The sequence below is a fragment of the Hyperolius riggenbachi genome, chromosome 9 (genome assembly GCF_040937935.1).
Source record: "Hyperolius riggenbachi isolate aHypRig1 chromosome 9, aHypRig1.pri, whole genome shotgun sequence".
Classification (NCBI taxonomy): Eukaryota; Metazoa; Chordata; class Amphibia; order Anura; family Hyperoliidae; genus Hyperolius; species Hyperolius riggenbachi.
In genome coordinates this window covers 163,327,268-163,342,337 of record NC_090654.1, presented here as the reverse complement: position 1 = coordinate 163,342,337, position 15,070 = coordinate 163,327,268, and the positions used below count along the sequence as shown (strand labels likewise).

Sequence of the window (15,070 nt, the reverse complement as noted above, 5' to 3'; positions counted from 1 at the left end):
GGAGGGGTGTATCCCCACTTTTCCTATCTATAGAGAGCGACTTTTTAAACCTGAGTGGGGTCAGGTGACAATTCTCCCCACCTGCTGTTTCAGTGGTTGCCTATGTGGTAACCCTGACTTGTGAGTATAACTTTGATTTTACTATAATCCCATTTTTGCAAAATTACTACACCAGATTTGGCTCTCGGTTTCTTTCACCCTTGTCTTTCTAGTTTTAAAACTGTATTTCACAGCAGATCAAAGGTGGGGACTTGACTGCTCTTGGCATAATAAGCCATTTCCTGGCCAGAGGCAGTTTCTTGCCCCAAGACTAACGCAATTTCCCTGTTTGTGAACAGGGAGCCACTTGTCACATCTGGGCTAGCTGTGACATGCGAATTTCAAGGCGTTTTCCTGTACGCTTTTGATCCTTTACAGAGATTTCCCATCCCCAGGTGACAACTTGAGCAAGACTTTCATATTCCAGCAGGATGTCATATGTAAAGTCCTGGCTCAGGCTGGTGTGAGCTGCTTCAACGCATACTGCAGCCAGTCCAGGTGACAATTGTTCCCAAGCACAATACACCTCTGAGTCAGTATTCAGACAACAGGGTCTGACCACCTGTATAGGCTTCAAAGCAACTGTCTGATTAAGGGCTGGTTCAGACGGACGTCTGCGTAGCGTCGCGTCTGGGGGCGTTGCGGCGGCTGCGCGGTCAGGCTTTCAGTAGCCTTCGGTCGCGTCGTGATGCGGTCGCGTTTTTTTTTTTTCCCGTAGGGGAACATTAGCCGTTGCGGTTGGCCGCTCCCTGGAAGCTACGTTGCTTCCAGGGGCAGCCCCAACGCTCGCGAAAATCGGGACCCGAACGCCGCGTTCGGGTAAAACCGCGCAGAAGCTCGGTGTAAACGCTCCCATTCACTTGAATGGGAGCGTTTACCGCGACGGTCCGAACGCTTGCGGTAAACGCTCCGCAAGCGTCCGTCTGAACCAGCCCTAAGTGTTTCCTAATTACCTGTTTTCTGGCTGTACAGAGGAACTGTATGCTAATGTCCCAGCCCCCTGCTTCCAGAGGAATTCAATGCAAATGTAGGTCTATTGACCCACACACACAATTACATGAACAGTCCATGAATCTAGCCTGGCATATCTACACTTTTGACTTAATACACAGCAGATTAGAAAAATGATAGTATACTCCTGTATTATCCCAACATCATCAGCACCCCAATATATCCTCACACTGACCCTAGCCAGGATTCGAACCCTGTTCTACCATGTCAAAGGCGGTGCCCTTAACCAGTACACTATCCAGCAACTTTATGGCTATGGTAGAAGATCTTGATGGCCACACTTGTTTTATGACCCTTTTTTCTGCTGATCTCTTGGCCTTCAGTAGTCTAGAAGGGAAAGCCGAGTGAATATACTCTGAGCAGATACTTTTAGTCCCTCATATTACACAGAAGTGGTTAAATTGTGCAAGATTGTATGGTTAATGAGTACCTTAAATCAAAGCACATGTCCTCCATACGTGCTCTGAGGGCTTGTTCACACCTAGGGCGTTTTTTTTTTGGGGGGGGGGGGGGGTTGTTGTGTTTTTGAGCGCCAGCGATTTAAAAAAAATGCCCTAAAATCGCTTTTGCAATGAATTCTTATGGGATAGTTCATATCTGAGCGTTTCGTCAGCTTTCCGCTCAGCAAAGTGCTGTCTGTACCATTTTTAGGGTGATTTTACAATGGAAGGTATAGGGAAAAATGCAAAATGCCCACAAAATCGCTTTGTGCGGCGATTGCGTTTGCGCTTTGATGAATGAATAAATTGTATTTATTTCTGGGTCAAAGAGTTCACTTACTGACTTGCGTCAGGAAGTGAAAAACAAATCGCTCTGCAAAAACGCTTTGAAAAGTGCAGTACACAAAATCGAAGTGTGCAGGTAAGCCCCGGGAGGAGAAAAAAAAAAATCAGCATCTTGCGCATAATCCTATGCCCAACCTCTAAATTATTGTGTGTAAGAGAAAAGGAGGCATACAAGAAAGGGTCAGTTTAATCTGAAAAATTAAATTGGTGAGATGCAAATGAATCTTAGTTGATTCAAATTATTATGCTAATTTTATGAAAATATGCAGCTTGAAAACAGACCAGTCAAAATCGGTATCAGTTGAAAAGGAATCTGTGTAAAAAGGGTGCCTCCATAGACTTCAATGTTATTTGCTGCAAATTTCAGCTATAAGGAGGTGAAAACGGCAACCCAGTTTTGGGCACCCTTTTATAGCCAGGATGTTTGGGGACTATAAAGGGGCACTGGGTATAGCAGAGAATTTTTTTTTGGGTGGGAGGGGGGTGCTATGAAAGCGCACTGGATATAGCAGATATTTTTTGGGCTATAAAAGGGCGCTGGATATAGCCGAGATTTTTTTCAGCAGCTACAAGATTGGCTGTATCAGCAGGTCATTAAATTAGGTTATAACCAAGTTAACTGATATATCAGTTAATTTGGTTATATCAGTTCAAAATAACATGAAATGCGCAAAGATTGGGCACCACCATGGAGGATTAAGATTAAGCACCACCGGAAGGGGTTAGGTTTAGGCACCACTGGGGGGAGGAGGTCTTAGAGTTAGGTACCAACAGGGAAGGGTTCTGTGTGAGAGTAGGGAGAAGTTAGATCATAGAGATCACTTTTCTCGGCTATATCCGGCGCCCTTTTATAACCCAAAAATAAAAATCTTGGCTACATCAGGTGCCGTTTTATAGCCGAAAAAAATCTTGACTATACCCAGCACCATTTTATAGCCCACCCAAAAAATAAATCTTGGCTATAACCAGTGCCCTTTTATAGCTGGAAAAAAAAAATTGGCTATATCGGCACTCTTTTTTTTTTTTTTGTAGCCAAAATCTCGGCTATATCAGGTGCCCTTTTCAAATGAATGTGTCAAAATCTGCTGCTGTGGCATTTGACTGGTCCATTTTTAAACTGCACACATTTACATCAAATTAGCATAACTTTTGCCTACACTCGGAATTATTTATATCAGAAACACAGAGGCACCAAAAAAAAAAACAATGTTTGAATAAAAAAATTGGGGAAGAGGTACTCCCCTTTCAATAGAAGATTCATCAATTTCAAAAGTATTCTTTAAAGTGAACCTCCGGACTAAAAATCGACTCAGCAGCACTAAAAAGGCCTAGTGTTTTTTTAACAGTTTCACAGCATCAGAACTTTGTTTCTCTTATACAAGCCTCATTTTTAGCTGCACAGAAGAAAACTGCCCGGGCTTTTTTTCCCTGATGCTGTGCAAAGCATTATGGGATTTCTGATGTTGTTGCTCTCGTTCTGCTGTTTTGGTGCAATATTTTTTTTTTACATTTTGAATTTGACATTTGAAGCCTAGTGTGTGCAGCTGGGAGGGGTAATCAGGACACAGGACAGTTGGAACTGTGTCTCCTGCTCCTTGTCACCTCCTTTCAACCAAAAAGATGGCTGCCCCCATGACAAAGATGGCAGCCCCCATGAATCACAAACATTTGCCTGTTCTTTCAAAACAGGGTGGGTAAAAAATTATATTACCTACCTATTCTAATTAACATAACTAATGTAACTTAATGACAATATGTTTGTTTAGGCTGAAGTTCCCCTTTAATAATGTACTCCAATAAACATTTCATGGGCGCCTCCACTCGCTTAGATAACTTATCCGCTGCTCCTTTTCCACTGCCTGAGGAAGTGGGCTGTGTCCCATAAAACGTGTTGAACTGGAACACCTTGGCCAGCAATGCCAGATGTCAGCAATTGGGATTCTCAGCAGCGTCAGCCATCACTGCAGGTTTCTATGAAGAACTGGCTCATCACTGCTGAACCTTCGCCTCCCTCTGCCGCCCTCCCCTCCTTAGGGATAACAGATGATTGCGACTGGTGGCGCCGTAGTATGGCAGCCTCGGCTTTTGACTCTCGGACATTGCCCCCCCCATCCATCCGTTCAGAAATTGTATGAGCCAAAACCAATTCCGGGTACAAATAAATTATTCTGATTCTGAAGTAGAAGCACCCAGTTACATAGTGTTGTTCTCGGTCCACCTCAGGAATTATTAAAGTAAGTATACAAACACTTTAATCTTGTAGAATTTATGCTGTGCACTAATAGAGTCCAACTACATTGGCAGCAGTAGAATCTGGAATGTCCATTTCCACTTTAATGATTACAAGTGACAATTGCCAGATCACACTACTGTCATGTAATGTTCTTGGATACAAGCAGAAAAATGTCTGTGTTGTAATAAAAAACTGGATAGAGTTTGAGCAGTTTAATACTAAAGAATTTAATTTGTGTACAGCCCTTTGATGTATGCCAAGGCATAGTTCATGTGACTTGGTGTGCATATTGCATTCTGCAATGTGTGTTAGGAAACAGAATGGTTATATTATTTCCTCTGTTCTAAATCCAAACAGGAAGTAGCTGGACTACATTTGATTTTGACAGGGTAGAGAAGCTGATGTTGGTCCTGTGCTGGACACACTGTGTAACCTTATTTGATGTAAGGAATTTAGTGATGTCACTACTGCTTTATTTTTCCATTGCTGAGCTGCAAAACAACCATGTATTTATATTTTCAATTTGTTTATTCGGTATTGCTTTTTTTATCAACGTATTTGTTTATATGCTACGCATGAAGTTCAAATATGGGGCTCCAAACAGTCCCGATATGAAATCTCTGACTGAAGAATTCTGATTTGCCTTTTCCTGACAGTGCAGACAGTCGTTGCAGAACTACCCCTCTCTACTCTTGACAGTGCAATCTCTGGTAAAGATGAACTGTAACCAAAACAACATAATAAAATTGCTTATTTGTTTTTACAATATTCATTCATACATCTTTTTAGTCAGCGTTTGCCCATTGTAAAACCTCCCTGATTACTTTCTGACATTTACCACAGGTGGCTACATTTACCACAGGTGGCTACATCTACCACAGGTGGCTACATCTTTAGTACTGGCAAATGTTCTCTGTGCAATGTTTGAGAGTTTTAAAGCCAATACAACAAACAGAGCTCTGGGGGAGAATTCCACATAGTAAACAGCCTGGGATATACAGTAAACCCTAGTGGGAGGACAGGGCTACTTACCAATACATAGCAATATAGGGCTATAGGAAGTGTTTCTGATGCTGAAACCAGGACACTTATGTAAACGTGGGTATTCTGAATAATTGACTGCTTTCTTCTATGTTGCTACACTTCCCTTTTTAGGTAACTGTACAATATTACGTTTATGACATTTTCTCTAGTAGCTGCCTTGTTAGTAAAAGCATCCAGGGCCGGTTCTCTCATGAAGCAAGGTGAAACACTTGCATCAGGTGCAGAGATTACAGGGGCAACATGTTTGTACTGTGTGTTTACACTTACTGCATGCAGTCAGAGTAAAAGGAGAAGTGAGAGGAAGAGGTCATCTTTGGGGAAAAGCAGCTTATTGTACTGTGTGAAGAGGGGGGAGGGGGGGAGCAGGAGATCTTGCACAGCAGAAGGGAGGAGGTGGTACTGCTGTCCTGACTGAGGAGGAATAGAGAACGGCTGACTGGCTGAGGGTGAGCTGTTTGTTTGTCACAGACTCGCAGCCAGCCAGTGTGGTGTTGTGTTGAGCTGCAGCATGTCATGTCTCAAGTTGTTGCTTATGCTACCTTGCTGACTGAGAACATTAAATGAAGCAGAGTAAATTGTCAGGTGCTGTGTGATCATTCCAGTTCGGGGAGTGGAGAGGGGTGCATCCTCATAAGTTTGCCTTAGGCAGCAAAAAGTCTAGAACCGGCCCTGAAAGCATCTGCTCAGACTTTCCCATAGTTAAGAGATTACTGTAAGGGGTGGTACATAATGGTTATCTTGGTAGAGACATCTGAGGATCTACATCGCTGTCACAGCAGTTATGGAGGGGAAGGAGGGTGGCCAGGAATACCTGGACAACATTTTGTTCTTTTTGTGTCATAACAGGAACTCTGCTCAAGTTTTCTGATCTCTGTATAGCTGATCAAGTGCATTGTTATGGCTCTATCAGTGAGCAAATATATGAAGGATCTCCATGACATAACTGGGTACTCTGTAATCAACGTGTATTCATCTCTTTCAGGTATTCTGCACAAAATTATCTGCAGCTGGAATTCCTCCAGAGGTGACAACGGGTATATTTTCTAACACTTCCTCAATCTACTGCTTCCATGGTCAGTTCTTGTTGCCAGAGCTGAAGGCCCGGATAACACAGGAGTGGTGTGTTTCTCATTTCTTTCACAAGCTACTAATTTTTGGTATTTCCACATGTACCTTTGAAATCTGGGAAGCACTTTTGTTTTATGTCCTTAAATATCTTGGAATAGTGAATTTGTTGCTAATGTTAAAGGAACCCTGCATTAAGAGGTTTTACAAAACCCAATGATTATGTCCTCCCTAAATATGTTGTTTGCCTGGATGTTGAGCTGATGGCCTGGCTTCTCAATATCTGACACATAGGCCTCGATTCTTAAAAAGCAGTGCTTAAAAAAAAAATCTGGAAGGGAAAATATCGTATTTTCCCGGTCTGTGTGCTAATTCATAAAGATTTTCCCAGCTGCCTTTGAAGGTCGGTAAATTACCGCAGCCCATTGAGCGGTAGAGCAGTGTGGCGATATCTCTCTTTTGCCCTGCACAGATGACTCACACAGACTTTCCCTGCACAGATGACTCGCACATATGGCTCTCTGCACAGATGACTTACACAGATGGCTCTCTGCACAGATGACTCCCACAGATGGCTCTCTGCACAGATTACTCCCACAGATGGCTCTCTGCACAGATTACTCCCACAGATGGCTCTCTGCACAGATGACTCACACAGATGGCTCTCTGCACAGATGACTCACACAGACTTTCCCTGCACAGATGACTCGCACATATGGCTCTCTGCACAGATGACTCACACAGATGGCTCTCTGCACAGATGACTCCCACAGATGGCTCTCTGCACAGATTACTCCCACAGATGGCTCTCTGCACAGATGACTCACACAGATGGCTCTCTGCACAGATGACTCACACAGACTTTCCCTGCACAGATGACTCGCACAGATGGCTCTCTGCACAGATGACTCGCACAGATGGCTCTCTGCACAGATGACTCGCACAGATGGCTCTCTGCACAGATGACTCGCACAGATGGCTCTCTGCACAGATGACTCGCACAGATGGCTCTCTGCACAGATGACTCGCACAGATGGCTCTCTGCACAGATGACTCGCACAGATGGCTCTCTGCACAGATGACTCGCACAGATGGCTCTCTGCACAGATGACTCGCACAGATGGCTCTCTGCACAGATGACTCGCACAGATGGCTCGCTGCACAGATGACTCGCACAGATGGCTCGCTGCACAGATGACTCGCACAGATGGCTCTCTGCACAGATGACTCGCACAGATGGCTCTCTGCACAGATGACTCACACAGATGGCTCTCTGCACAGATGACTCACACAGATGGCTCTCTGCACAGATGACTCACACAGATGGCTCTCTGCACAGATGACTCACACAGATGGCTCTCTACACAGATGACTCACACAGATGGCTCTCTGCACAGATGACTCACACAGATGGCTCTCTGCACAGATGACTCACACAGATGGCTCTCTGCACAGATGACTCACACAGATGGCTCTCTGCACAGATGACTCGCACAGATGGCTCTCTGCACAGATGACTCCCACAGATGGCTCTCTGCACAGATGACTCACACAGATGGCTCTCTGCACAGATGACTCACACAGATGGCTCTCTGCACAGATCACTTACACAGATGGCTCTCTGCACAGATGACTCACACAGATGGCTCTCTGCACAGATGACTCACACAGATGGCTCTCTGCACAGATGACTCACACAGATGGCTCTCTGCACAGATGACTCACACAGATGGCTCTCTGCACAGATGACTCACACAGATGGCTCTCTGCACAGATGACTCACACAGATGGCTCTCTGCACAGATGACTCACACAGATGGCTCTCTGCACAGATCACTCACACAGATGGCTCTCTGCACAGATCACTCACACAGATGGCTCTCTGCACAGATGACTCACACAGATGGCTCTCTGCACATATGACTCACACAGACTTTGGCTCCCTGCACAGATGACTCACACAGACTTTGGCTCCCTGCACATTGCATTGTTAAAACCTCACCAGAGGTGTCTGTAACTTGTTAAGACCTCACCAGAGGTGTCGGTAACTATCGTCAGGCTTACCGCTTGTTGAAGGCTTTATGAATTGACATTTGCTGACAATTTACTGACATGTGTTGAAGGTAACTACAGCCAAGTCGGTAATTTATCTCCCTGGTCGGTAATTGTAGCTTTTCATGCGGTAACAGCCTTTATGAATTAACACATTGCTAAGTGCTCGGGAAAGTCTTCTGTTTTCAGCATTACCACATGAGGTAATGCTTTATGAATTGAGGCCCTTGTGGGCAATGAGTACTGTGCATCTTTTATGCTATGGGGTCAATTCATAAAGCATTCCCGCATGCGGTAATGCTCAAAATAGCTGACTTAACCGACCACTTAGCAAAATGTCAATTTATAAAAGCTGTTACTGTATGAAAAGCTGAAATTCCTGAGCAGTGAGGTAAATTAACGCCTTGTGCGGTGATTATCTCAACACATTTCACTAAATGTCAATTCATAAAGATTAGAGCAAGCGCTATTGGGACAGAGAATACCGCTTGCTTTGAAGAGGCGGTAAGGGTGCAGATAAGAGCAAAGTTAATTGAGACAGATCTCCCAGGCAGCAGGGGTGAGAGCAGAACAAACAAGGCTTTCCAGAATACCCCAGGCTGTGTTTTTTAACCTCTTGGGTACCTGTTTTCATATGTTTTTTTTACATCAGAAAGCCTGCATGTGTAACATTTCTTAAATGTCTTCTAAGCTGTGGCAATTAAATAAATTGTTTAGAAAGACTAATAGACAGATTCAGAGCAGATTCAGGGCAAACAGAAGCAGTATAAAAAAAAATGCACATCTACAAGGAAGTTGGGAATGCCTCTTTTATTGTAATGCTGTCTCTGAGGAAATGTATTAACTCAGGCAGCTTCTCGTGTTACCACCAGCTTAGTTCGGGAAATCGCCAAACTTCTATCGCAACTGTAAACATTTTTATGAATTAGCACACAGAAGTCCAAAATACCGAATGCGGTATTTTTCCGCCCAGATTTTTTTTACTGAACATACTTTTATGAATGATAGCCAATGAGGAGAGGTGGAGAGACAACAGTCCGACGCATGATGGAGTAGTTTCTAGTGGGTGGGTATGGAGGGAAGCATTTAGGGGTTACTGTTGTACAATGATCTAGCATGCTGGATCTGTAAACCTGTTCAGAGGACACACATACATACCTACTCAAAACAAAAAACTGTCTTGAACAGACAACAAGCTTTAAAGGGAGCCTGAAGCGAGAGGGATATGGAGGCTGCCATATTTAGTTCCTTTAAAGCAATACCAGTTGCCTGTCTATCCTGCTGATCATTTGCCTCTAATACTTTTAGCCATACACCCCAAACAAGCATGAAGCAGATTAGGTGTTTGACATTTCTGTCAAAATTGACAAGATTAACTGCATGCTTGTTTCTGGTGTTATTCAGACACTACTGCAGCCAAATAGACCAGCAGGGCTTTTCGGCAACTGGCACTGTTTAAAAGAGAATTAATACGGCAACCTCCATATACTTCTCACTTCAGATTCCATTTAATCCATTTGATTTGAGACGGACTATCTACATCCTGCAGGAATTCAGTTCAGAGACGCAGATAATTGTCTATTGAATCCGACGGCCGACGCTCGCTCCTGCATGCGTTCTTGCCGCCGCCCGTTAGAGGGGAGATGAATGAATGGGAACGCGTGCCAATGATCGCCGGCATCAATGAGATGCCTTCTATCATAACTCAGGAAGTAACACGTCCACACAATATTTCCTGTTCGCGTACTTATAGTATGCTAACAGGAAATAATGTGATAGGACATTTTGTGGCCAAATAGTAAAATTACACCTACATACATTTATTTTAATGAAAACACCCATACATACATTTAACATTAACACCTTACCTACCACACTATCCCATTTAAAAAAAAGATCTAAATTGTTTTGTTGTGATAAGTAGTAATAAGGTTATAGGCGATTGAATGGAAGGAGCACTGAAAGGTGAAAATTGCTCTGGTACAGAAGTGGAAAAAACCTCTCAGTACTGAAGTGCTTAAACCAGGGCTGCCCAATAGGTTGATCGCGATCTACCGGTATATCGCGGCCGCCTGTTTGGTAGATCGCGGCCTCATGGCCACGACCCATTGAATTTTGCCGCCGGCAGCTGTGGAACGCAGCCACTTGGCCGCATCCTATCAGATTCTGCCACTGGCCAGGAGAGAGGCGAGGCTGAGAGACCAGGGGCGGCTCTGCCATGACGCAGTGTCATGGCTGGGGGCAGAGCAGGAAGCAACACTTCCGCCCAGGGCCGGACTTACAAGAGAAGAACGGTGCCTGCCTGCTCCTGGAAAGGCTCCCATCCCCGAGTGTCTCTCTCTCAGGCTCTTGCAGACATGTGCTGCAGCTGTGCTCTGACCGGGAGAGCAGGAGATAGTAGCTTCCATGTAATGTAAAGCCCACCTCCCCCTCCCTCCTAACGGGGCTGTCTGCGACCCGGAGATCCAGCAGGGAAGTGACACTACTTTGGAGAGAATGCCGATTAGCCATCTCCCTGCCCCCTCCTCTCTCAGCAACAGTAGTGAAGTTATAAGGATCCCACCAGGACTGACAGAAGTCAGGCTGCAGGGTTTTAAATGCTGGCCTATTGTTATGCAAGTAAGTAAAGAGCAGGTTTTATCTGTTGATCACTATGATACAGGAGCTAAAATAAATGTCTGCAGATTTACTTATTTGGGGCTTCCTCCAGCCCCTAGCAGCCTCTGTGCCCCTCAAAGCAGCTCCACTCTTAGCTTCTCTCCTGGGGTCTCATCCATAGTGGCCATCAAACGTGCATGCGCATATATATATCTGCATCAGGATATGATATTGATCTAGTAGATGACTCATACTATATCACTTGTAATGCAGGTGATATAGGGCTCAATTCATTAAACTGTGCTGCTCTAGCAGCGTATGTTAAAAAACAACTGGCACACGCTACGTGCAGCCATGCTGCATAGCGAGCGTTCCTTAGTTACACTCATTGTCTACTTGGTTGGTTGGTAGTTCTCCTGGCCTTGGTGAATTTTAAAGTAGCTTGCGAGCTGAAAAAGTGTGGGCACCCCTGGTTTAAACAATTGTTACGTTTTCACGGTCTGTGTAAACGCTGCCATTTGTAGACATAACTGGTATTGCAACAAAACGACATTGTTGTACATAATATGGGCATGTATTTTGACAAAAGCCAGTTTTCACACTGAAAAATGCAGAAATGCTTGGCATGACCTGAGAAACACCAGAGCAATTTAAGTCTTCTGTTCTGTCCAGATATTCCATGCTGAGTGTGTAGTAAAATATTCTACTCTACCCACTTGGCTGCGTTCTACAGCTGCCGACAGCCGCAAAATTCATTGGGACGAATGAGTTTCATCCGGATTTCATCCAGATAATTAGTGCACCTGATGTAGCTGGCAAGGGGGGCGGTCTTCTTCTTTAATCCGTGGCTTTCCAAGCCATGTTCACGCGACTACCGCGCTTCCTCCTTTCGGGTGGAGGAGTGTAGTAGTCACGTGATGCGTCTTGGAACCCAGCATGTGACGCAACGTGGGACGAATTAAAGAAGACAGCTTCTGGGTAAGTTTACCTACCCCCTACCCCCCTCTTCCCCCCAACACCAGCTACATCATGTGCACTAATTATCCAGATGAAATCCGAATGAAACTCATCCGAAGCTCATCGCTGCCTGACAATCCTGCTAGTGTTCTTGGCAGCAGTAGTTGCTCAATATCACTAGAAGCAAGCATTCAGCTAATCTTGTTATATTTGCCGAAAAAATGCCTGATCTGCTGCATGTTTGTAGAAAAATAGAGGCAGAGGAGAAAGAGAAAGGATATAAATATAGGCAGACTCCATGTACTGTACCTCTCACTTCAGATTTCCTTTAAAGGAGCACTATTGCAAATTAAGCCTTTTTTCAGTTACTGTCAGCTAACTTTTACTGACGTGATTACTACTGTAGCAGGCTCATCTGGCTGTTATGTCACTCCCTCCCCCCTCCCTGTGAGACTGATGGCCCGTACTCACGGGCTGCAAATGTTGCCTGTCGCCAGCACACGTGAGCGTGTGGGCGACAGGCCGGCGACAGCTCCTCGCCAGGTCCCTCCGCGTACACACGCGGAAGAGGGACCAGCGGCGAGGCGGAAGCTGTCGCCGACGTTCCTCCTCCCTCCGCCGGAAGCTCCATATACTTTAATGGAGGTTGCTGTCGCTAGTCCGCGTACTCACGCGGACTAGCGACAGTTGCGGCGGGGGTGCGGCGGCGACTGTCGCCATGCGATTGAAACTTTCAATCGCATGGCGACATGAGCGACGGGCGACAGTTCGGGGTGCGCGCACGTGCAACGGCCCATACTCACGGGCGACCTGTTGCCGCAACACGCGCGCGCCGCGTGTTGAGGCGACAAAAGTCCCTCGTGAGTATGGGCCATGAGATAGCAAACTCCCTCCTCCCCTGCTGCTGGCTGTGAATAACGCTGATCTTCGGGGTCACCTGCAGTTTTGCAGGCACAGCCCTCCACACCTAGGGCTTTGTTCACATTATAAATCGCCAGCGCTATTGCAAGCTCTGTGATGAGCTGTTCCCTGCGATTTGAGCTTAGAAAAGCTCTTTTCTAAGCACTTTTGCTCAGCGATGATTTTTTTTCACTTCCTGACATCAATGTATTTATTCCTAAAAGCGCTCGGGAAATTGCTATACAAAGCGCGTTTTCTCTATACCTTCCATTGAGCCAAAGCACAAAGAAAATGGTACATGTAGGGCGTTTGCAATTTCAATGAAATCGAAACACTTACTACATGTGAACACTGTCATTGAAAATCATTACACAAGCGCTTTTAGGGCGATTTGTAAAATCACCAGCGCTTAAAAAAAAACAGCAAACTGATAGTGTGAACAAGCCCTAACAGTGTGCTGCCTAGCTGGCTCTGCTTCTTAATCTTTGTGTGTTTGCAGGGACCCGGAGATCAGGGTTACTCACAGAGCTACAGCCAGGGACACTGGGAGGCAGGAGATTGCAATCTCAGTCTCACACAGAGGCGGAAGGAAGTGACATAACAGCCCCAGATGAGCCTGCTACGGTTGTCAGTAAGATGCTAGGTACACACGATGCGTTTTTTCGGTCGATTTCCTGTCCGATCGATTTTGGGTTCGATTTTCCGGTCGATTTCCTGCTCGATTCTTTTATCTATTCTTCTCTATTTCCATTCACTTCTATGAGAAATAGACCAGAAAAACAAACAAAAATAATATCGGACATGACACATACCTTCCAACTTTTTGAGATGAGAAAGAGGGACACTTAAGCCATGCCCATACCACACCCCTGACCATGCCCCTGTCACACCCCCTAGTCACGCATACCATAAAGATTTTATAAGAAAAATATGTTGTTTTATAATTCAAACCACACCGATCCTTTCTATCCTGGTTCATTTTCCTTCATATTAACATTTTAAAGTTAGTAATATATCAATTTAAAGGATGGGAATTTTTAAATAGAAAAAATACATATATTTACATAGAAAAAGGGACAAAGTCCTAAAAGAGGGACAAATGATGTGTAAAGAGGGACAGAGGGACAGGGCTTCCAAAGAGGGACCGTCCCTCCGAAAGAGGGACAGTTGGGAGCTATGATGACAGAATTTATCTATCGAACCATCTATCTGACAGAAAATTGTAATTTGTGTACCTAGAATTACTCAGCTGGTGAGGAGATTCTCACCTCAGTCATATCAGTGTACAGATTAGTTTTGACCAGCCAATGTAACTATATTAAACATGGCTTATCTGGCAAAAATCATTTATGACTGTAACTGAAAAACACTTAATTGTTCAACTGGTGAATGAAGATAACATTCTGACTGGCTGTCCTGGTCAACTGTTCCTATTTTCCCCAGTCTTCTTTGCATGTGTTTTACTAAATCCACTAATACACTGTGTATTACTTTACTAATGCCCGATATAAAATATATATATATTTTTTACATTTTCGTAGGAATACAAATCCACGAATTGGAGATATCCTTCAAAAACTAGCACCATTCCTGAAGATGTATGGGGAATATGTCAAGAATTTTGATAAAGCTATGGACATGGTGAATACCTGGACTCAAAGGTCTCCTGTCTTCAAAGAGGTTATTCACACTATTCAGGTATAAGTATTCATTAAACCTGAAGTGAAAATAAACTTAAAGAGATGATTACTTGTGTTTTACTGTAGGTAAATATTAGTTTAAAGACTTAATTTTAAGACTTAATTATAAACCGTAGTCCTGCCTTTCTGAGTTGTAAAAAAACAAACCGAAGTAATGACCCTTTGAACTTACCAGCACTAAAACCTTATCAGAAGCCTTATCTCACTCCGATCACACTCCTTTGTTTTTTGTTTGATTTTTACTTTTCAGGAAAGTGACATAATGTGCTCATTTGCATAGATAGATAACTTACGTTTTTTTTAACACTTGCTGTACTGGAAAACAGAAAGGGACTTCAGAAAGAGGAACTGTCGCGTAAAAACTTAAAATTCAAAACACATACAAATAAGTATATTTCTCCCAGAGTAAAATGAGCTATAAATTACTTTTCTTCTATGTTGCTGTCACTTACAGTAGGTAGTAGAAATCTGACATTACCGACAGGTTTTGGGCTAGTCCATCTCTTTATGGGGGATTCTCAGCATGGCCTTTATTATTTATAAAGACATTCCCTGAAAAAGATTAATAGAAAGATACTGGCCAGCCTCCCCGCTTACTGCACACTATTTTGGCAGTTGGACGGAGCAGCTGCCATTCACTAAGTGCTTTTAAAAATAAAGAAAACCCAGAGACCCCCACCCCCCAT

General features: G+C 44.1%; 1 protein-coding gene across 1 annotated transcript in view; it reads left to right on the top strand.

The window, feature by feature from the left end:
- FGD3 (FYVE, RhoGEF and PH domain containing 3) overlaps window positions 1-15,070 on the top strand; it is a 411,633-nt gene that overhangs the window by 272,577 nt on the left and 123,986 nt on the right. Inside the window, exons 6-7 of the mRNA XM_068253640.1 lie at window positions 6,095-6,231; window positions 14,226-14,382. Coding sequence (XP_068109741.1) covers window positions 6,095-6,231; window positions 14,226-14,382 — 294 coding nt within the window. The remainder of the gene's footprint in view (window positions 1-6,094; window positions 6,232-14,225; window positions 14,383-15,070) is intronic.